The following is a 24,523-nucleotide window of genomic DNA, read 5'->3' as shown; positions in this document are numbered from 1 at the left end:
CTCTAGTTGTTTTGACCCTATGCAACCCACTTTCTGCAGGCTGCGCGACACCCAGACTTTCCCCAGGCCCTTTGCTGTGTGCTGTTCTGAAACGCACAACAGGTTTTCTGGGACTGAGGCATAGACTACGGGCGCCATCGAGGCAAAGGGTTTTAATTGCCTGAGGCTAACTAGGGATGTTTATTCGAAAGCAAGTCCCATGAAATCCAGTGGGGTTTACTCCATAATACTGTAAAAGTGCTTAGGATTGCAGACTTAACCACAAAGGCATTGGTTTTTGAATGTTGGGTCGGTGGTATTTTAGTGGGGGTGGGGACTGCCATACTGTAGCCACCTATCTGGGAGCAAGCCCCGTTTAACTCAGTGGGACCTACTTCCGAGCAGGCATGGATAGGAGGGCGCTGCGCGTGTTGCATTGGGACAAGGGAAGAAAGACGATGGGTGTCAAGCAGACCGTGACATCGTTTCTATTGGAATGAATGGGACTTAAAAGGCACCACTTTGCGCAGGGTTTGCCTGGGAAGCCCAGCGTGCTTGTGTGAGGGAAGGAGCATTTCTTTGTATTTCGGAACGCAGCAAACATTGCAGGCAAATTTAAACCCTTTTAAGTTCCATCGATTTCAGTGTTGTGGCTATAAACACGCCAGTGAGAGTCCGAGAGATTTTCAAGTGCTGCTTTGAGCCCCATATTCTTACTTTTAAAGGCCTGTTTTAAGGCTATGAAGGCAGGCCGTAAAACAAACCCAAGAAAATGTAGGCACAGGGACACAGACACACGCACACAGACCCCATGACACCCCCTCCACTTTTTACTTTTCTTTTTTGCCATGTGCCTCTACTCCTCACCATTTGATTCACATACAGAAGAGGAAAGCAATGACTGATCTACTAAATAGCACGTTTGGTCTCCCCTACGTCTTACGTTCCAGGCTCCAAACGAAAGGCAACGTCTCCATTCAGACTTTCCCCGAGACAAAGCTTCGTAGAGAAACAGAATTAAAAGGGAACCTTGTCAACAGTTCCATTAAATGAGTAGGGAGGGAGAGCCAGAGCAAAATTGGTACAGAACTTTAGACTGTGGTCTGTATCAGAAGGAAGAAGTATTTGAGGGTTATTTATTTGAAGATCATTCATTTTGGGTCAATAATATGTACGGTACACAGAATATTTTCCCCCTATCATTTAATATAGGTTCTTCTTAATCTAATGTAACCAAATAATAATATGACACATCTATGGTTCATTCCATTTTCGCCTGAGCTAGAGTGAGAAAACTTGACACACCACGCCTGTGTACTTCTACTTACTAGTAGAAGCTACAACCCCTGGGGTTTAATTCCCCCCGCCCCCAAGGGAGTAGATTTCAAAATTTTATGGTTTCTGCAACTTGTTTAATTTCCTCATAGGAGGAGGTTTTTCACTCCCATAGACTATCGTTTTCCAAGATTTTGGACTGGCTAAAGATTGTCCATACAACACCCGCATTTGAAGATGTTTTCCTAAAGACTGTTGACCCGGATTTGCAGGCAGGTGGGTTTCGGTTTCACAGAGTAAAGCATTCCAATAGGAGCTTTTTAATGAATAAAAACTGGGCTACCCAACTTGCCAAAATGGGGATTTTTACATTTGATTAGCACCAAATCCCACATGGGGAGCGGTGAGGGCTGGAATATCAATAGTCAAAATTATATCTTGGGCACAAAATAAAGGGGGCAGTTCAAGAATCCTACATGTAACCTGATCCCCAAGTAGGAGATATTGATTTTGCAGTAACATAACTGTAACTAAATAGTAGCAGTAGATAATCCCAGAAAAAACAGCAGTACTGGAAGGTGAGATGAATTGGAAATGTGGTTTGGAGCGCATGAGTTACAGTTTGTAACGTCCCAGATTCAAAATTTCACACAGCTATGGATTCAGTGTGTGTGGCCTTGGTCCCGTCATTTGCCTAGAAACCTCAGCCTTCTAATCTGTAGAATGGGGAGAGTACAGGACTGCCTTAAAGAGAGCGCTATACAGTGTAAGGATTAAAGAGACAGGACGTGCAAACACCTCGGAGGAAAGCGTTACCTAAGCATGGCAATCCTAGTTTGCGAGGGACACAGATGATGTGGTTATTCAAGGTTCACACAGGCACGCTCTTCTGTATATTCCTGACATTCCAAGGAGGTCCCGTGTCTAGGTCGTGACAAAACCGGTGCCAATTCGATCCCCTTTTTAACGCATTTGTTTAGGTGGGGTTTTCTGGGATTTGTGTGAAGTTTTGTGTAGCCAATTGGCCCAGCCTATTTCTTTTATCATACACTGCACCAAATTCTTCTTTTGCCTCGCCTCTTGTCCCAACTGCTACCTGATTTTGGAAAGAAGATCAGATCTTACCCCACACGACACATGCCCACAAAATTGCGCAGGAGCGCGTGCTTAAGGGAGCGCAGAAGAATGAAACCAAGGAAAAGGCTATATATATACTGTATATATAACATTACACTGATACGCGTGACCGGAAGGTGGAGCTGCTGACCTAATCTTGCAAGCAAACGCCAAAGCGTCATTTCCCCACCTCCCCGCCCCCGTCGCGAAAAGAGGGAGAAAATAAATGCAATAAACTCCTTTTGATCTGAAGAGCCTCCTTTTCCGGGGAGCGTGAGGGGGGGGGGCTGGAGTCAAGGTCAACACCGCCTATGAGCCAGGAGTAAGCCGACCTCTGGGGTCAAAGTTAAGGCCTGATTTACTGTGCCTGGGAAACTGCTCCTCCCTCGGTGCTGTTGGAGGTGGCGCATGCCGGCGGACAGAGCGGCTTCCTCAGCCCTTAGGCACCCAACCCCCACCGCGCTGGACCCAATCCTTATCCACTGGACTCATCCTCCTGGTGCGCCACTCCTCCCTCCTCAGTTGCAACGACTGAGAGGGGGAAAGGGAGGGGTTGCTAGCACATCCTCACTGCAGACAGCAGAAGACAATTTCTTTCCAGGGAAACCTACAAAAAGAGGGGGGACGAGCCCCACCCCTCGCTCCAGCAGCCACAATACAGCACATGCCGACAGTAGATGCAACTGAATATTGTCTCCTAAATCCATGTGGTCGGGGTCCCTTTACCTATATATATATATATAAATCATGAGCTTGCCTCATTGCGGTTTTACCAAAGAGAGAAAGAGCAGTTCATCCTTGAACTTGGCCTTCCATTTACTCGTGCGCACTGATAATGAACTTCTCATTAGATGTTCTGTATTTAAATCCCAGGTCCTTCTGAGATAGAACAACGCAAAGGATCTGACAGGATCAAGCACTGGCAGAGCAAGTTGTGAGATGTAAGAGGCGAGGAATACACATATATTGGGGGTGGGGGGGGGCTTAAAATGAAAGTATGAAGCTTTGTTTGAGGTTTACGACCCAGTTGGACTCAAGGGAGGTACGGGGGGGATTCAGGAATGTCACCAACACTTGTGACGGAACAGAGCGAAATAAACACTGAAACAATCCCCACCCCTCAGAATCTTCTCACCTTAGAAACAGGTGAGTTGGCTACTTGAAAAATACCTTTTTTCCACTGTCTTTTTTTTTTTTGCGCATTCAATTCTTTTATTTCTGTTATTTATTATTACGTTTATTAATGTTTGGTCCTGTGGTGTCAGATAATGAGCACTGCTTATGCAATCTCTGTGGCATTCAGAATAAATTATATACATGTGTATATAATAAGTACAAATAATAACACTAATAATAATAAACAGACAACTGATGAACATAAGACACTCCTATGAGCAAGCTGCATTGAAATCAGTGGGTGGTTACTTCTAAGCACCAGAATCAGATTGTGGGGGCTTGAGCAGTACCAAAATCATGCTGAAACAACCCATGTTCTGCAAAAGAATTTCCTTTGATTAGGAATCCCCCCCCCCCAAGTAAGGCACATTGATTTCAGTGGAAGTTGCTTCAAAATAATAGCAAAAGTTGCAGTCCTAAACACACAGTTACTTGGAAGTAAGTCCCACTGATCTCAAAGTGGTTTACTTCTGCGTAGATTCTCATAGGATTGCACGGTTAGTACAGGAGTGTAAACAAAGTGTAGGCCTGGCTGTATTTTCTTTGATTTCGAAAACCTCCCCCCACCCCCTTCTCCTCTAGAGAATCAGAGATTCTGAACTAAAGTCTTATCACAACGCCCCGGATAAATAACTTCTTTAAGGACCTACAGTCACCGCACTACAGTATTAGTATTGACTAAACCAGGGGTAGCCAAAGTAGTGGCCTTCAAATGCTGCTGGACTACAACTCCCATGATCCCTGGCTATAGGCTGTACTGCCTGAGGCTGATGGGAGTCCGAGTCCAACATCATGGAGAGGGCGCCCTGTTGGCTACCCTCGTGCTATGCACCGGCACTAGGAGAAGCGTCTGCTTCCAGGTCCTCCTCTCACCGTCCCCTCCCACGCACAAACTCCCCTTTAAATACCCAGATTCTAAACCAATTCATCTAGAGAACTAGCTCCCAATTTTATGTAGCTAAGGAGCAGGACGTCAATAATAGTAGGCAACATCCGAAACAATTTACAACGTTATAATTTACCCATCCATATTTACTTTCCAACAAGATTCGCTGGATTCAAAACGATTTGCCCCTGTTCTGAGTGTGAATACAGTATATGGTTTCAGTCTTTTATGTCCCATTGTATTTTATACAGACAAGCAAAATAGGGCTCCACGCTTTAGCGGATGGAACAGGTTTTTAATCCGCGGGGCTGGGTTTGAAGGGAAGTCCTTTTTCTGGAGTGGTAAATAGGGAATGAAAAATTAAAAAAATTAAAGTTGACTTCCCCTTGCAACTATCGGTTTGCTGTATTGTAAATTCTCTAGCGTATCGTTCAGTGTCTTCCAAGGCACTTATTAACTTTTGGTAGTACTCAAATTCATTTAAATGCAATCGATAAAGGGATCATTGTCATATGATTAATCAACTCCCCCCCCCAAAAAAAAATCGTCAATCGGTGGTTAGCCTATATACACATACATACATATACGTATACATACAAGCCATTCTAAAATATTAATTTCGTCATATGCAATGCTGAGATTTTAATATAGATTATAACCTCTCAAATTTACAAGTCCCTAAAACATAGATTATGTTGTATGTATGTATGTGTAATAGATTTTCTTCGTGGTAAAAATTCCTATCAATATTTCACACAGATGAAAGAACAGTCTGTTCCTTCGCTTCTGCAAAATGTTCCCATTCGACGAACAGACAAACGGAACCGTAAGCAAGCCGAGCCATCGTGGTGCTTATGGAGAATTTATTTAACATTCGGTTCGATTGATAGGCAGTTGTCGTTTTCTTGGTTTTATTTTCGTCTTTCCCCCCACCCCCTAAAGCAGCTCTGAATTACGGAACTTGGTACAAAGAAAAATAGAATATAATTCGCATAGCAATGGCGCTAAGGCGGCAACGCCCCTCCCCCCGAAAAAAAACCAACACATAAAAATGAATTGCAAATTGCACACGGCTTCCTTCTCCCCTTCCCAGTCCCCCCCATAATAAAATAATAAAAACAATAACAACAACGCATCGCTTAAAAATAAAATAAAAAAAACACCGTCTGCTTTGCAAATCGGGTTTTAACTTATTGGAGGAAACAGCAATAACAATAACAACGACGATAATTAACTTTTTTTTTTTTTTAAAAGGAGAGAGGCTAGGAGAGGCCGCCAGCCACGCCAGCGCTAAGCGAATTTCGTGGGCTTCCACCGAGGTGGAGAAGACGGTGGGAGGTTGGAGAGCTGAGAAGCCATTGAAGCGTCCACGTGCGTAATTCTGCTCTCGTTTCCTCCTCCCTTCTCCTCCTCCTCCTCCGCCCGCGGCCTCCTTCCCCCCCACCATCTCCTGTTCCCGCAAGGCTTTGGGGAGGCAGCAGAGAAGCCTGCGTTAATTCCCCCCTCCCTTCCTCGCGGGGGGAGCTTCTTTCCCGCCGCCTTTCCATGGATTCCTCCTCCGAGAGTCTGTCTCTGCGTCTCACGGGGTGCTGCTGGCGCTGCCGGCGCCGCTGCTGCTGGTGGTGGCAGGCGCGGGCGCGGGCGCACTGGTGCCTTTGACCTTGGCCACGACCTTCTTCTCTTTGACCCTGCGGTTCTGGAACCAAATGGTGATCTGTCTCTCGGTGAGGTTGGTGGCGGCGGAGATCTTTCTCCTCTTGTCCTTGGTGATGAACTTGCTGTTGGAGTATTCCTTCTCCAGCTCTTTCAGCTGCCCTTTGCTGTAAGGGATCCTCTTCTTGCGCCCCCGGCGGAAGGTACACCCCTCCGGAGGGTGCTGGCCTACAGCTTCTGACCGGCAGAAGGGAGGAAAGGAAGAAAAGAGGAGAGCGCATTAAACTCAGACGAGAGTTAGGAAGGAAGGCCGGCCCTGGGGAATGAAACTCATAACCACCACCGCCCAGTCCTTTGTCTAGGAAATCCCCCAAGGCCACAGCCGAGCGAAATGGACTCTTCTAAAAACCGCTGGACTTTCTCTTGGCCCCTAAACTCACGAGTTAGGACTCTGCAGAATATTATCCGTTTTATTTCATTCTCTCTTGGTTATCTTTCACCACCTCATTCCCCCCCTGCCCTATTTATTCTCACATGCATTGAATTTGTCCCCGAAACACAGATCTGCCGCCATAATGCCTTTTTCTTTTTTTCCGGCCTCTGATGCCGGTGAGGCCGTTTCTCTGCTTTGCGAGACTACAACCCCATTTTAGAGCAATTTGCGCGTAAAATCCCACTGAAATCACGGCGCGATAAATGTGGAGGTTGTGCGTAAAAAACAAACAAACCCCCAGTTCGGCCAAATGTGTGTTGTCAAATACAGACGTGGGGAAATTTAGAAATCGATATTTTTCTACCTAACTGATCTGCCTGGCAACAATTCCTTTCACTTGCTTCCAACCCATTTTAACCAACGGGAGTTAGAAGCAAAGTGTGCCACATATTTTCCTGTAGGTATTTAATTTATTATAAAGAGTAATAGTGCAGGGCTTAAAATTGCAAATTAGTCTGGATTAAAATGTCTTTGTTGGGGGTTCAAATCAGCTGAGCAACTTTTACACTGGTTGTAAATAATTTGATGCAACACCCTATTGATTTCAATGGAACTGATTTCCAAATATATATATTTTTAGGAAAGGGTGTTGTGTTAGGAAATTATTCAGGACTAGGTTTTGATTACCCACATATGTTTTAGCAACCATCTTCACATTCACAAGATTTAGTTAGACACACACACACCTGTATATTAATAAATTATTGTCAGTGTTTCATTTCTAGGTAATCATTAACACCAAACAGACTGCTAGCCTTCCTGTGTGTGTCATTGGAGTTTGGACATGGCTGGAGGTGAAGACTATAGTAATGAACAGTGCTCACAGAAAAGAATACTGTGTTTTGGTGCTTTGTATGAATATAACCTGCAGAACTGAATAGTACAAGGAAATACTCCTCTTATAGTTACTTGCTGTTGCATGTTACTGGTATCTGATGGAAAAAGCCAGATGTTGATGGTGTTTTGGGACCTGCAGTGTTACCTAAATAAAGTGAGTGCTGAAATAATTTTAGTAGACAGGAGCGTACAATTTCATAATGTGTGGAATTTTAAAAAAATGTAATAAAGCTTTTTAACAAAGGGGAATGCTGTGTTCTTACAGAATGTGTTTTGACGAATTGTTGGGTTATGATGCAAAGAAGCAAGAAATTTCAAGACTGAGCTAGAACTTTTACTTCCAAAAATAAGTAAAAATGGGGAAAGAGAAACAAAAGATCTGGCTGAGTTATTTATTAATTTTATCGCGTGCTGCTTTAAAAAATAAAAAATAAAAGCTTGTGACCCAACACTTGTGACCCAGCACTTAAGCATCTTTGTGGTGTATCTTTATGAAACAACAGTCAAACTGTTTGGGTGGTCAGTGTATGGCCACATACTGTAGATCTGAAAATTAATGTGAAATGATTTCTTCCAGGAGCTATGCTGCATTTAAATTTCTTGGGTGGGACATCAGTTAACATAAATTATAGCCATCATCTGCACTCCAGATCCTCAGTTGAGTCTTATGATCTTTGGCACATTTTACTAAATGAGTTTTTAAAAACATGGACATGATGCAGCCAAGGGTAGATATTTTTAATTCCCATTGTATCTACAATGAAAGAGATGTATGCACATGCTTAAATCTACCACTGGAAGCCATAGATTTATAAGTGCTTTACTTCAAATGTACCCATTAATATATTGAAAAAATCCTTTACTAAATCTTTGAGACAGAGGTTTTTGCTTGTGTGTCCTGTCTGTCTGGAGTAATTATTTCCTGCTTAGACACCAATAAATAATGCTAGATGCTGGTGGTGGATAACCTTACACAGCGTTATACATTACTGAAATATTTATATTCCTTGGGGGCTATATTGCCACAGCAATACAATGTTGTGGTGATCGAAGGCAGCACACCTTATTGCAGTATAAACGCTGTTGTTGTTACGTAATTTGAATAGCTATGAATTTATTTCATTGCCCACTGTTCACTGTGCAGTCAGTTGTAACTAATAGCAATAGTATCAGTATTGCATAACTGAGCAAAAACATTAGAGCAAACCCAATGGAAAATTCTCCTGCACATTCCCCATTCAGATGCATGGAAGGACTCAAGCAGGTCCTATTCATTTGAGTGGGGTTGCATGCAAAAGAAAATGGTATAAATTTATATCAAATAAGTGTGTGTGTGTGTGTGTGTGTGTGTGTGTGTGTGTGTAATAAGTATGTACACACACACATTAAATGTGTGTGTGTGTGTGTGTGTGTGTGTGTGTACATACATACACTAAATATTAAATAAGTATGTACACACGCACTTATTTAATATAATTGTATACCACCCTTCATCTTACGATCTCAATGTGGGATACAGATCAGTTACAATGCAAGCAACCTAAGAAATAGGCAGAGAAGATAAAACATGCCTAAAATCAGCTGTAGATCAATCATGAAAACATCTCAGGGAGCCAACACAACTCAATAGAACAACAGAGGCTACTGCTAGCAACTCAAAAAAGCCCAGGTAAGCAGGTAGGTCTTAAACTGGTGCAGAAATGTCAATATCAGGCATATTTGCTGGAGGAAGATATTCCATAACTTCCTGCTATTGCACCTTTAATTTTTGTTGCCGTGCTGGCAGCCTTAAAGACATGAGATGTGAAATACTGAATCACCATAATGGATAATGTAGGCTTTCACATGAGCAATTCTGAAACAAAATTGCATTGATATTTGCTGGGAGCACTGTGAAATTGCTACTACACCTAAAACATTGGGATACACTGGATTGGGGCCTACAGCACCACAATGGTTACACTGATGCAGAGTTTAAAAAGTTACTTGCTCATAAATATAAGGTCATCATAGAATGCGCTTGTCATATTTATTTATTTTCCTACAGGGATCTTCTTCTCATGTCTCATATTAAATTTTATTGCTCTGATATTATTTCAGAATCTTGTAAACAGCTTTGGGAGGTTGTGCAACAGCCTATTTAAAAAAGGAAAAGGAAAAAAGAAAGGTGGCATATAAATGCTTTATAGAATAAATTTGCTTCCCTGCTTTTAAGATTTTTGCACCTTTTGGCTGAATTATATAAAAGTACACACAGTAATTGTTGCTGCTGCAGCAAAGCTAATATTATGTTGTGGCTTGGAAGATGTGTCTGTTAATAAAAGTAATGAGGAGATTGTCAGTCTACAACTACATTCACAGACAGTATTATGGACACTCATTTTGAGGTAAATATACAGATTTACCATGCTCTGTGGTTCACTTTTAAGAAGTTTCAGACTGAGGAGTGTTAGGGGCAGGATCCCCCCCCCCAACAGTAATTCACTATTTGTGGAATTACCCCCCCCCCCCACAAACACATCAGGAAGTATATGTGGCCCCATTGCTGGCAGTTCTTAAGAGAAATCTTAATATATTTTAATTTCTATTTCATTAATAGTTGCAATACATTTTAACTGATATCACCAATTTGTAATATGATTTTTAATTTGATGGCTTTATATACCACTACATTTTGTGGATGAATTTTTGTACACTGCCTTGTGAGGGCAATGTGCCCTGAAAGATGATTTAGAAATAATTTAGGAAAACTGATAAACAAGCAACATTTCTGCACTGAGTTTGTATTTTGTGTTAACTCTTGGCGGTGTAAGTGTGGTGCAGTGTAAGTTTGCTATTAATAAGCAGAGAGGCAGATGAATGATCTTCTCTTTGCCCCTAGGAAAAGTTTAGCAGTGATTCTAAACAAGCTCAAGTGGAAAGATGTCCCACAGAAATTAAATGAGATTTCTTTCAAGTAAATGCAAGTGGATCAGAAGTCAGGTCATTAGTCATAGATAAGGATTGGTTCTCCTGTAATTGACTGAAAACATTTATTTAATTGAACAAATATTTGTTGTTGCACTGCAACAGGATTAAAACCTTAAGTGTGGGCTAGTGTAAATATATATTGACATGCTTTGTGGAAGAAGCTTAGTTGGTGCTGGAGTACGCAAGGTCTGGGGTTTTGCATAATTCTTCTGCTTGATGAAAAGTTCTGCACAACCTCAAACCTTACACACTTAGCTCCCAACTTAATTTGTTGTTGTTGTTGTTATAGACTTGGGAGATTTGTTTTCAGGAAAGCCACTTAACTATGACAGACTCAACAGGTTCACTTCTGTTAAGACATCTCACATCTGATAGTCCACCAGCTACTCATTAGATGTGCAACTGAAGGCACACTTACCCCCTGAGAATTCCTGCAGAAATTAATAGGGCTTGAGCCAGAATGAATGGTTTGGTAGGTTGCAGTCACACACTGCAATGGCCGCAGGTCTGTGCTTAAAGCAGGGGAAGATTCTACGACCCCTTGTGGCAAAGTCATATTAAGCACCAGTTAGGTGAGTGGTCACTGGAAGGCCACACAGAGACTCACGGGAATGTAGTAGCTGAAAGGAAGTACCAGTAGTAATCTAGTCCATCCTACTTGCATCCAGATTTCTCTCCCATCCGCAGAAAAAAAAACCCTGTCTGTGCATAATATATTTAAGGCAATAACCCCTCTGCCTAGGCCCACCACAGTTACCTATGTTGTTGTTGTTGTTGTGGATGCAACATGTCCCTGCCATAATCCTTTCTTTAGGACTAGTCTGTCTCAGGGACTTGTCTCCTTTTTCTCTATTCCATCTAGCAGGATCTCCAGACCAGTAAAGCAGAAATGCTGAGGTTATCCTGCCTTCCTTAAAGACAGTGAAGCTTCGTTTGTTTCCTTAGAGTCAATTTGCTCTAGACTGGCGACATTAGACTTCCAGTGGAAATAAATGGTTCCTATGTCTCAATTCTACAATCAGTGTTCCTGCCTTACCGCTGCCTATAATTTTCTGCATCTGCCCTAAGGCACTTGGAACCAATCTGACCGTGCACAATGTTATTTCTGTTTCTAATGGATGCGATGGATCAGGATTTTTTATAAAAACAAAGGAACAGCCCTGAAAATGCAGACGCAGAAAGCTGGATGGGTAGGAAATCTAAGATAGAGTATTACGCACCTGTAGCAATGCCAATATATTGCAGCTCCTTTGTAGAGACTGAGCTGATTTAATGAGGCAAGATGTGATAGCAAAATTGATAGCATGGCAGGTGCTGGAGACGGAGGGTGCTCAAACACAGAGGCCCTCGCCCTAATTCTGGTTTGTGATTGGGGCTGACTGGGGACTGCTCAGCGATGAGGGAAGCGCACTCCACACATGCTCAGAGACATTTATGATTGCACTACCCATGTGGTTTTTTAACGTTATGATTACATCATGCCTGCTCCACCGTTGGAGAGCTGGTTCATATTTAATTCTAGCTATTATCCGAAGGATCCAGGGTATGTTAGAAAAAAGCTCTAACCCGCCAGGTCATATTGGGTGTTGAAAAATAACCAGTAGGTGAGATTTCACAGCCTTTGTGAGCAGCATTTTTCATATGTAAACTAAAGCAGCAACAACTAAGAGGACAGTGACGCACACACAAAGGGCATACATAGTTGTCTAACCTCATATATAATTTGTAATAATATTTCAGGTGACCCTGAGAGCAATTCATACAGCAGTGAAATTAGCCACCCTGCTGGTGCATGTTTGATGCCTATATCTGCGCGTGCAGCGCGTAGGGTGTAAAAATCTGCTGCTGATTTCATTGCAATATGAACTGATTGGAATTACACACACTCACGCACACAGTTCTCTCATATATATCTCTTAGAAGCTGATGAGGCCACATTAATTTATCACACAACTGGGGGAAATTAGGCTGGTTGTATTATATTGTATCGTATCTTATTATAGCGTGGGTGGGTGTGATATCTAAACACGTACACACATGCAACGCAGGTATCCCAAGAACTAAGCTAATATAGGGATCGGCGCCAGAATAGATGGTGAATATTTGAGAATAAAGATGGTCTGGAACATCTGCAAAGTTTCCAACCAGGACTACCCGCAGTCACTACAAACACACACACAAACACACGTCTAGGTTGAAAAGCAGACAGGATGGAGGCCCCAGCTCTTTTCCGTTTGGGGATCAAGCGCTCCCTGAGTCCACCCAGCTCCCTGGACAACCACGAAATCCACCCCGAGGATCTGGCGGCCTTGTAGGGCAGCGGCGGTGACAGGGGTGGGGCGGAGGGAGAAGCGAAAGAGGCGGCCGTTTCTTTCTTTCTTTCGTTCTTTCTTTTTTCTAACAAAAAGGTATTGGTTACCTGCGAAAGCAGTTTTCCAAAAGTGTCCTGCTGGGCTTTGATCTTTTGGACAACACATTTGGTTGTTCCATCCCCCGGCCAAGGCCCAGGGTTCGTGGTAAGGGTCCACGGGCAGGAGCGCTTCGTGCCTGGCGTCGCCAGGAGGCCCTCCGATGGTCTGCACTACCGAAACGTCCAGGTAGCTGGCCATCGGCTGGTAAGGCCCCGCCGCGTAACCCGGGTAGAAGGCGAACTCGGCTGGGCGCGTCTGGTACTCCTCGGGAGCCGCGGCGGCGGGCGCCGAGCTGCAGGCGTCCAGGTACTTCTCCGCCGCCGTCGGGTAGCCGGGCTGAGGCGGCGCGGGGCACGGCTTGAGGGAACCGCGGGCCACTCGGTAGGAGCAGTAAGCACCGCCGAAATATCCGCAGGAGAAGGGCGAGGCGCTGGTCGTCGAGGATGCCTGCGGGATGGCCGGGCACGGAATGCATTGCTTTGTCGACGCGTCTCCGGGGCCGGAGGAAGGAGGGCCGTCCAGGGCCGGAGCCGGGTAAGCGGAGCCGTGCATCGTCGGGCTGAGGCCGCCCAGGGTCACGTTCCTGCAGTGGCCGCCGCCCGGGAAGGCCGTCGGCGAGCTCAGCAAGCTGTCCATGCTCTTGGTGGGCACCTCATCCAGGCTCCTCCGGGCTTCTCCGAAGGCGGCGTCGGGGTCCATCCAGCGGAGAGCGCGGCGGGAAGGCGCATGGGCGCCCGCGGCTTGCTTCGCTCCGCTCTCGGTCCGGGTAACCAGATGGCGCGCGGCTTGGAAGACTGGGGGGCGGGCGAGGCGGCGAGGATCGTTTTAAAAGGCTGGCGACTGCCAAAGGAGGGTCGCCTAGGCGCCCGGCGTCAGCTTCTCTCCCCGCACCCCCACCCCCTCTTCCCTCCCTCCCCCGACGCAAAGGAGGCGTCTTTCCCGGAGTGGTGCGCTCATTGGCTGAGGCGCATCCACTGGAGACGTGCTGGGGAGGAGGGGGCCAGACAAAAATTGCGAAAATGCTTTTATGGCAAGACAGGGAGAGAGAAGGAAGGGTGAGGGGAGAGAGAGACCTGCACACGTGACGGACTTCTGTACAGGAAGGGGGTGGTGACTTTATTTATTTATTTATTTATTTATTTATTTATTTATTTATTTATTTATTTTCCTCCATCAGACAAGATCACCGCCCCCCGTCCCCACATACCAGCGTCTCTTTCCCTGCTCCACACGGAGTGGACACAATTGAATGGAAAGAGAAACATTGGCTGATCTAGGAGGAATAGTCTGCAGTGCTATAGTGTTTAGAACTAGGAATAGGAAAGGAAGGAAGGAAGGAAGGAAGGAAGGAAGGAAGGAAGGAAGGAAGAAAGAAAGACCGTGGGTATATCACTAGAAAACCATTAATTCAATTAAGATCCATCTGAGATAAATGGGAACTGTAACTTGCCTGTCTGAAACTTTCTGATTTCCTCGAAATTCTTTGGCGAAGTGTCCAAACTATCCCCAGAATGCTTCGTCAGTGTTTTATGCGCCGGTATCCCTTCCCATCCTGGCAAGAACGTGCTTCTGAATCCAAGGTTTGGGGTGGCTGACATATTTTATTCGAAGCATTATTTTTTTAAAAAAAAAAATACACACATCTCGCAGAGACTGCAGACTGCACTGCGAGAGAGAGAGAAGCTGCAAGCTAAAGGACTGGGTAGAAAACGCATGTGCAAGGCTAAAGTGTCCCCCTTTCCTCAGATATCTGCAGAAATCATGTTCGGAGATACTGCGCTTGGTCAGACGCACCAGGCCTTCGCACTAGATGCTGGGCAACTCTGCCCTGCCGAAATGACATTTCCCAAATCTTCATACGTTAAGCGGTTTGAGAAAGGTGAACCGAATAATGCCGTGCTCCAAAAGTGAGACCCTGATGTCCGATTAGACGGAATATATTGTGCTAGATGGTACGTGCACGTGTGCGCGAGAGACAGGCGACGGAACCCCGCATTCTCCCCATGAATGCAATCAGAACATAAAGGGTGGTCGAGAGAGATGATGCACGGCCACTCCTCTTAATAATATGCCTACCTGGAAGCTGAGAATGTTACGTGGTGCTCGGCTGAGAGCCTGTGTTCTGCTGCAATACATAAACCTGACATTCTAAAGTAAACCAGGATAAAGATGTACGTTTATACAACCACACGCACCCATCCGCGTCAGTCTGCCTCCCCAACCATCTCTTTTTGGCCTTGAAAGTGCGCCTCCAGCCCCAAATACCCTCCCCCGAAGTCTGTTAGAATTATATCCCCCTTTCTAAAGGCATCTCCTTCTGCAACACTCATCGCCACGGTCAAGGCGCAGAAGTTTCCACCTCTAATTTTTGCCTTGGCAAAGTGAAATCGTAGTGAGCCAGGCGGACAAAAAAAATATGCCTTCTTTATCCACGAGGAACTCCACTGCCTCTTTTTTATTAAGGGGGGTAGGACGTTTAAAATGCACATATAACGATTTAAATATAGATTCATTATATCTCTCCCTTTCCCTCTTTTGGAGGAGAATGGAGTCTAAATGTATAAAAGGGAAGGGAAAATAAAACAGGATCTCCGCATACACACCACACACCAAGGCCTTAGTTTTATTCCAGTTTATTCCAGTTTATTGTTTTGTTCCAGTTTTCAAACTCTTGTTGTTCATCCAAGGCCAGGAAAATGTTCTGTGTATCTTGCTGCTGGTATAAGGTTTTGTCTGGTTGTGAATGAAGTCAGAGAGGTGGGCCTACAGGGTGGCGAAGGCCTGAGTTCAAATGTTTCCTCATCCATGGGCTCAGATGGTGATCTTGAGCAAAGCCACCATTGTACCTCCTCTGTAAAACAGAAATTATGAGAGCAGTAAGCTCTGTTTGGTAAGTTTGTTGAGAGAATTAAAAGCACAGAGAGCCAGAGTTCTCCCTCACACCCCACCAGGGCCTTTAAGGTGGTATAGGGCTACACAACCTAGATGAAGCAAAAAGAAATCAATAATAATGCCAGGCGCCACCTTGAGAAAGTGATGCCTTTTGACTGTACTTTAAATCCCACTGGAAACCTACAGCATTTAAATGCACAGAAATTTGTAAACTCCAGTAAAGAGATTAGTCTGGGTTAGAGAGGGGCAGAGGCAAGCCTTGCTTTAAACTGAGAGCCCCTGTTGCTTTTGTGTCTTCTTGGTAGATGGAATCTTTGAAGCTTCTAATTTAAAATCATATGTTGAAGAGGAAAGAAAGGAGCAGTGTCTTTTTGTGCCTTGTTCAGTCCTTATGTCTGGGCAACACAGATTCTTATCTGCTGCTAAAACTTTAGTTGATTCATCTGCCTGTTCTAAATGGGTTAAATTCCACTGCAAGGAAAGGAGGAAAGAAGGAAAGAAGGAAAGAAGGAAAGAAAGAAGGAAGGAAAGAAAGAAAGAAAGAAAGAAAGAAAGAAAGAAAGAAAGAAAGAAAGAAAGAAAGAAAGAAAGAAAGAAAGAGTTTTTCTACATACATGGAAAAGTGTGAAAACTATTATGGACTCTGTATCTGGTTATCCAGTGAGTGACCTTAAGACAAATCACTATCTCTCATTTTCAGTTCCTCCCTGTTAATGTGAAATAACTGTGACCTACTTCACAGAACTGTTATGAAGATGAATTAAGTTAAGGCATATGCCTCAGTACTATCCCTCCCCTCCCCTCAAATGAATAACAAACTAGATCATCTACAGGAAACAAATTTCAAATTAATTTTTGTTAGAAAAAAAACATTTGTGCTTCCTATTTATTGTATGGGGGGGAACTTGACAGAGCTCCTTATGGACCGGGATTTGACTCGGACAGAATGATTTGGCGTTCATGGGGTGTGTGCTGTGAAGTTACATGCATTCCTTTGCTTCCAAGCCACACTGAGGCCACCAGGTTGGCTGCAAATAGACCTAGAAATGTAACTAATTAATTAATACTGAGTAAAGGGACAAAACTGAATGCTAATGTTCCCTGGAGGCCTTGCAGGGTTGCAAAATGCACCATAAGCAATAAATATATATTGCTGATAGCGGCAGTGCTAGAGTATTTTTATTAGTAGATCCAAACTACAGTTCCTTGCTTTGCTGGGTCTGGTGCTGTAATTAGAAATCCAGGCTATTTCCCTTCTTTAGAAGCAAATTCCACTGAAACCAGGGAGACATACCATCCGAATTAACGCGTTTAGGATTAAAAGGGTAGTTTCTGATAACTCACAAGGTGGAGTTCCCAGGAAGTATCTTCACAGGGGTAGTTGTGCTGGTCTGTTGCAGCCAAAACAACAAAGAAACGCCTTGGATGCTAACAGGTTTATTATTATGGGATATAAGCATTCCTGGACTGGTGAAATACGGATTTCACTCGTGACCAAGTGCTTACGCATGTATAAATTTGCTAGTCTTGAAAGTGCTGCAGGAGTCTCGGTTGGTTTTACCATGGAAAGTATGTCATTAATTTCAAACCATACTGAATAGGATAACCGGAAGCCACTATATAGCGACTCAGATTATATACTGACTGGCAACAGCTTCCCCAGAGTTTCACAGAAGAGGCCTTTCCTCGCCCTGCTCGGAGATGTCAGGATGTGAAGTCGGGGCTGTTTTCTGCAGTGAATGTGTGCGTGTGGCACGGAGCTCAGCCCTTTCCCAGTTTTGCTCAATATTGTAATTTATGCTGATGTACCAGAATACTGAATTTTGCTAATAAATTAAATATACATCCCACATACATTTCAGTTGTAAAATAGATTGACAGGCAGGCAAGCAAGAAGGTAGACAGACAAACAGACAGACGTCCTTCTGTTTCTGAAGACATGGAGAGATGTCATCACCACTAATTTTAATTTCAGGTGGGTCCTTTTATTGCAATAATATACCCTATTAGTTCTTTCCAGAGGAATAGTTGTATTTGTTAAGGGTTTTGCAGCAAAAACACACGCCCAACACAGAGTTTTATGGAACCTTGAATGAATTTATTATGACACAATCTTTCATGGTCTGCGGTCCATTTCATAGGATATTCTGATTAGTTATGTAGCTCTTTGGAGCTCATCATTTTTCACGGTCTCTTGACGGGTTATATTGCATAAAGGCAATCAGCTTGCTCTCTAACCAGTACTGACGTGCGCTTGCTTGGATCGTGGTCAGTAAAGTAGAGTCATAGAATTTTAGAGTTGGAAGGGACCCCAAGGGTCATGTAGTCCAACCCTCTGCGATGCAACTAGTTGCCCTCCCGTGCCCACACCCTTCTCAGCAAAGGCCCCATGCAGCACATTCCATCCCATGATTGGGGATCGAGCCTGACCAGTCTTTGGCAGCGATTGATTCTCCTCGAGTTTGCTTCCCACCACCTGAATTGCAATAAATTATTAACCCCGTCCTAGGTTCATTTTGACGGGGGGCGGGAAAGCTAGTTATTCCTTCTAATAAAGAGTATCCATCGATGACGTCATAATATCACGAGGGAGAGTTTGTGTGGGACAGGAAAAGCGAACCGAGCCATTCTAGACCTGTTCTGCTCACATGTAAGTCCTATCGAGTTCAATGGCGCTTCTCCCACGTAAGTAGGTACAGGATTTGTAGCCTAAATAAACGACAGGTTTATCCATGTAGAGGTTATGTATTTGGGATGTAGCGTCTGATCTTGCTTGGACTAAATAACACGTGTTGATGAACGCAAAAGGAGGCCATTCTGGTTCCTCTGCAAACCCTTTCACACGACCAAGGCATTGCAAGAATGAGCTTTCACCTTCTCTGAAAAGCTTCTGCACTAGAGGATGGTAAATGCGAACCCGGTCCTGCATACTTAACAATGAACTCAGTTTTGTGTCCTGGGACAGGACACACGCCTAATGCTCCCATTTTGCGGGTGGGAGAAGACTTGTAGGGCTGAGACCCGGGCAGGGCTTGATCTGCCCCAGAGCCTAGTCCTGACACCTGTTATTAAACGACAGGGGCTCTACCCTGGACAAGGGAAGTAAGAATATCCCCCAAAAAACTGCAGAGTGCATTTCTCTGGCCGCTCAGTAACTGTGGAAAGTCACGCGCACAAACACACGCACCGGGCAGTAAAGGAAAAAGCGGAGGTTTTTCAACGCAGACTTGATTCCCGGCATCTCTCTTCCTATAAATTACTGTCCTAGAAACAGTTGCTGGGTGGACGTTTGCTCCTGCGTCCTGTCTGGACTTGAAAACCTGCGGCTCTCCATCTTTTGATTGAGTAAAACGGAACAAGCGCTAAACTCACAGAATGTACTCAGAGCGTTCTCAGGAGAGAATGCAACAACATAGCGGATACGATTCCGCAGGACGGAAACTTATTTGTTGTTGTTGTTGTTGTTGTTGTTGTTGTTGTTGTTGTTGTTGTTGTTGTTGTTTAGTCGTTTAGTCGTGTCTGACTCTTCGTGACCCCATGGACCAGAGCACGCCAGGCACTCCTGTCTTCCACTGCCTCGCGCAGTTTGGTCAAACTCATGCTGGTAGCTTCGAGAACACTGTCCAACCATCTCGTCCTCTGTCGTCCCCTTCTCCTTGTGCCGATTTGTACATTAGATTTAATCTCCAGAGAAATTGCGCGATTGGCCCCGAAACTGGAAGCTTGCCCCTGTTGTCATTTGCTTGCGCTTCTCTATGTAGAACCCTTGTTTCCCCCTCTATTCGGAATGGGTGATCTAACAAGTATATTATCGTGGAATCTGATGGCATCTTCATTTATCCGAACCGCTTCTGGAACAATTGCTTACTTTTGAACAATTCAAGGTTGAGCACCTCGCGGTTTCTCTTTCTCTCTGTGTATGTGTGTAAAAGAGAAAGCGAGAGGTGAATAAATTTTAAAGGCCTTCAGTGGTTCTCAAATATGAACCAATACTTTAAACTTGAAGAAGCTAACTTTGTGAGACACACATGTGAAGACAGATATGCATATGCGCACGAAGACTCTGAGGAGCAGTACCGAAACTTCTGAAGGCTTCTGAATTTCCAAAAGCCTTTGGTAAGGCTCTGAGCGAACCTTACTCCACTAAGGTGTGCTGCGTTGTATGGAGTGTGTAAGCAGGGGTGCCAACTTTAATATAATATTGGGGGGGGGGAGGTAAACCCCACCTCGCATAATTAATTCCAAGACACTCGTGCAAACACAATTTGAATGGCAATGCCCATCAACTGGGGAGGGGGCTTTATTGGGGTGGTGGTGAAGGGACCTCGGCCCCTCGGAGTTGGCTCTTATCTGGGTAAGTAGCTATAGGAGGCAGTTACTGTACTGAGAGCCAGTGCGGTACAAGTGGATAAGACTGTCGGACTCGGACCTGGGAGACCAGGCTTCGAATCCCCACTCAGCCATGAATCCCCATGGATGACCTTGGGCCAGTCACTGCCTGCCTTTCAGCCCAGCCTTCTTCACAGGGCTGATGAAGGGGTTAAAGAGAAGGGGGACAGAAACATGTGCGTCACCTTGAGCTCCTTAGAGAAAAGGGTGGGATACACTTGAAAGAAATAAAAAATAATAAATGAACATTGTGTCGTATTACCTAGTGTTGATGGAGACTCCGTGAGCACCCGTGTCAGACTCACCAGGTAGCCCTTCTCACCAAGCACTTTTGTATCTCCCTAGCTGGAACCCTGTAGTTAAAGCTATGGTTTTCCCAGTAGTGATGTATGGAAGTGAGAGCTGGACCATAAAGAAGGCTGATCGCCGAAGAATTGATGCTTTTGAATTATGGTGCTGGAGGAGACTCTTGAGAGTCCCATGGACTGCAAGAAGATCCAACCGATCCATTCTGAAGGAAATCAGTGCTCACTGGAAGGACAGACGCTGAAGCTGAGACTCCAATACTTTGGCCACTTCATGAGAAGAGAAGACTCCTTGGAAAAGACCCTGATGCTGGGAAAGATGGAGGGCACAAGAAGAAGGGGACAACAAAGACAAGATGGTTGGATAGTGTTCTCGAAGCTACCAGCATGAGTTTGACCAAACTGCGGGAGGCAGTGGAAGACAGGAGTGCCTGGCGTGCTCTGGTCCATGGGGTCACGAAGAGTCGGACACGACTAAATGACTAAACAACAACAAGAGGACAACCACAAGATAATCAATTCATTTTTTAAAATAGTTTTTTTGTAATATGCTACAAGAAGGTACAGCACTATTTGAAGCTACATAACTGACCAAACCAATAGCACAGCATGCTGAACACGACTAAACAACAACAAAGCTGGAACTGAAGTGGCCGAACAGAGGTAAGGCGCTGGTAGAGGGAAGACTTCACGCCTAACCAACGGAACCCCCCCCCCTTGCTATCTGAAATTGTTTTTCATTCCCACTTTCTACTTGACTGCGGTAGATTCCAGGCACATGGAAGAGGGGACAAGTTTGTTTTCTCCTGCTCTGGCGGGTAGGACTGGAACCCATGGCTTCAAGTGACAGGAAGAGAGATTCCGACTAAACACCAGGAATAACTTTCTGACAGTAAGAGCTGTTCGACGGTGGAACGGTCTCCCTCGGGAGATTGTGGACTCTCCTTCCTTGGCCGTTTTTAAGCAGAGTTTGGATGGCCATCTGTCATGGATGCTTTAGCTGAGATTCCTGCATTGCAGAGGGTTGGACTAGATGGCCCTTGGGGTCCCTTCCAACTCTCGCGTTCTATGATTCTAGGTTATTCCCTCCTCTGCTTATATACCATACATTTAAAGCATATTCCCCGCAGCAAATAAGCCTAGAACTGTAGTTTACCCCTCACAGAGGTACAGTTCCTAGGGAGTCCACGCAGCCGTAGATAAGGGCAGCGAGTCTATGGCTTAAGCCTTAAGGCATGGGTAGCCAACTCAGCGCCCTGCTCATGTCGTTGGACTTCAGCTCCCATCAGCCCCTGCCAACTTGGCCATTGATCAGAGATTATGGGAGCTGTAGTCCAGAAATATCTGGAAAGCATCATACCGGCTATTCCGGGCTTAGGACAATTTCTCACCAGAAGGTAGCAAAAGCCCCGTGAAAGTGCCCTGTGACTTGGAAGCAAACTCCGGGCAATACAAAGGGCCAAGGGTCTGTTCACACTTGCGTGTACACCTGAAGCTGTGATGGACCTGAAGACCCTGCCACGGTTGATTTAAACACAAGCCGATTTCTTGGGAGCGGATCCCCAACTGCTTTTAGTGGATCTAACTTACGAACCAGTATGCTCCAGGTGCGATCTTTTTACCCACATTAATAACGTATAATCTTCCTTATACAAAGGCATGCTACTACATTGACAAAAAAAGGACAACCCCCCCCCAAAAAAAACCCCACCTAAGCCATTCTGCTGTCTGTTTGCGGGCCTCAAGAAGCGTAATTATTAAAGGGAGATGTTGTATTTGGCTAAGAGCGAGAGGGGATGAGGGGAAAGCATCGAAGCCGCTGTCACTGTTGCTATTACTCTTGTTTCTGTTTTCCTGCCCCACCCCCGACTAAAGGACCACAGATCCTTTTGCCTTAGGATGTGCGAGATCATGGGCATCACTTTAAGAACTCTGCTGCATCTAAAATAACCGTTTCCTCTGCCTCTACGTTATCCATGGCAGAAGTGTTGCGTTTCCATTTACAGTAAGGCTAAAAAGTAGCCATCTCTCCTCCAGCGGGTTTTTGGCCTTTCTCGCGTTGATTTCTCCTTTTCCCTTTCTTTTTGGAAGGGAAGGAAGGGGTGTGTGTTAAATCTTCTTTGCATCCTGACATCTGAATGCAGACAACCTTATGCCAAGCCAAACGCGTGCGTATATGTATATGTATATGTACATGTACATGTACACACACACGCACGGGCGCGCAACAAGAACCAAAGAGGCCAACGGGAACAGTTCAAGATGCTCCACCCCATAAAGATCAGCTCTGAGACGGAAGTTCAAGGTCAAGTTGAAAGTCAAGGGTCTGTTGACTTCTGTTGCCTGGCCCGTCCTGTCTGCCGCCGCCAATTCAGCCGATCACTTCAGGATTCACTCTATGCCTCTCCAAATCAGCAGGAACCAACGCCTCACTACCAAGACATCCATTTAGGCAGCCTGACCGTCTTTGTCCTTATTTATTTGGAAAAGGGCTGTGGATTTCAGGGAGGGCAAAGTTGTGTTATGAAAAAAATAACTAGGCTAAAGGAGGGCAAAACTGAGTAAATAAAATAGGCGTAAGCGCACAGACGTTGATTTCAGAAAAGCAAGCCTTGCCCTTTATTCTAATATATAGAAAAGAAAAAGCAACAACACACGTTCAGCCTCTGTGGAATTTTGCCCGCAGATTCTCTGCTCCTATGGGCCCTTCACTGAGGACGATGGTGATAACTCTTGTTACTATTTTTCCGGCAGTTTATCAGGACACAATGGAAGAAGAAACTCATCCAAGGCAAACTTTAAGAAAAGTACTCTTAACACAGTTGGAGCAGGGACTGTAAATGTTTGCACGAGGTCTCTGCTTGTTGAGAAATCAAACATTTATCGTCCAGCTTTGCTCTTGAGGCTGCAAGCGTATATTTCCTATTAAGTGGTCTCTCTGCTCGAAAGTCCTTTGGGCTTCGGTTCCAAAAGATCCGTTCCCGAAAGGGCCAAAACAGGTGCATGACCAAGGTTGTCTTTCCGACTTTGAAATACTTCCCAATCAGAAAAAATGAATTTTTCTCTAGCTTCTTCTACATGAACAATTGAAAGAGTTATGGATTCAACCCCCTATAATTCTGCAAAGCGTCTCAGGCTGCAATCCTAAATATGCATACGTGGGAATGGGAGACACTCAAATAAAGTGTCCTAAATTGCTGCGTGGTTACAGGGTGCCAGGGTATTATTTAGGGTGCTATTCGGTTTCCTAAAGAAAACTTCCACAGACACATCGCCTGCCTCTAGTCTAGACAGAAGCAAATAGCCTATCCGCATATTGCTCACAAACCAAGAGCAGATCTGTCTCAAATGCCAACATTATTACTGAAATAAGCGCAAAACATTCAGAAAGCGAAACGCAAGTATCCCTTTTAACCGCGTGTCGCCTGGTAGCGCACATAGCCAAAGCAAAAAACAGACAGCCTTGTATCTCTGCAGACATTAAGCCCCACTGTCTTCTGTAGGACTTACTCCCCGGTAAACGTGTCCATAGGATCGGGTACAAGTTAAGCCAACGAGGAAGCTGGGAAATGCAACCTGAGAGATACTACAGTCGAGTGAAAAAGAATAAAACAAAAACCCTGTAGATGTTATCACAAAATGGCCAAATAAATATTAAAGAAAGTGGGGCTGGTTTTGCTGACAGCATATTAAGTTCGGCCAATAGCTCGGCTGATGCCCTGCTCTTATATTTGTCTTTTTAACTATAAAGTTATATTCGCTGTCTAACTATGTCTGGTGTTCGTGCCTCGAGGTGGGGGGAAGAAGTTTGGCGAAGTTCTCGGCATACCTGAATAAAACTTCTTTTCTCAACTGTTTTTTTTGTTTTTGTTTAAGTCTAAGGTTGCCTTAGGCGTTTTCTTTTGCCTTTTACAGATTACCTTTCCTGTTACCTGGAGAAATTCCTGAAGATATTTGTTTATCTTTTACGGACTGCTTACACTGCTTTTTTTGCTGGGGGGACGCAGAGGCACTCACACCCCCAAACATTTTGTGAATCTAAGTTTGGCCTCATTGAGGGGCAATATTTCAATATGAGTAGGAAAATGACAGTACCCCTAAACATTTTTGACATACTGACTGGGTATAATGTAAAAACTCG

The 24,523-nt window shown here is 44.6% G+C and overlaps 1 protein-coding gene across 1 annotated transcript; it reads right to left on the bottom strand.

Annotated features, from left to right (window-relative positions):
* Positions 1-5,519: 5,519 nt before the first annotated feature.
* On the bottom strand, positions 5,520-13,688 carry HOXB13 (homeobox B13). Its single transcript, XM_081166768.1, has 2 exons — positions 12,805-13,688; positions 5,520-6,322 (listed from the first exon to the last, which is right to left on the bottom strand). Exons 1-2 carry the CDS (start codon positions 13,493-13,495, stop codon positions 6,012-6,014), a joined length of 1,002 nt encoding a protein of 333 aa, XP_081022894.1. The 5' UTR covers positions 13,496-13,688; the 3' UTR covers positions 5,520-6,011.
* Positions 13,689-24,523: the final 10,835 nt, after the last annotated feature.

Source organism: Podarcis bocagei (assembly GCF_964188305.1).
Source record: "Podarcis bocagei genome assembly, chromosome: 13".
NCBI classification, from domain to species: domain Eukaryota; kingdom Metazoa; phylum Chordata; class Lepidosauria; order Squamata; family Lacertidae; genus Podarcis; species Podarcis bocagei.
The sequence above is the reverse complement of the archived record's forward strand: the minus strand, read 5'-3'. Positions and strand labels throughout refer to the sequence as shown.

What these genes read in the sequence shown, in the direction of transcription:
- HOXB13 (XM_081166768.1), bottom strand. Translation starts at nt 13,495, where the DNA reads ATGGACCCCGACGCCGCCTTCGGAGAAGCCCGGAGGAGCCTGGATGAG. An exon ending in TTGGAAAACTGCTTTCGCAG is followed by an intron (nt 6,323 to 12,804) that starts GTAACCAATACC and finishes TCTGCCGGTCAG; the next exon opens with AAGCTGTAGGCCAGCACCCT.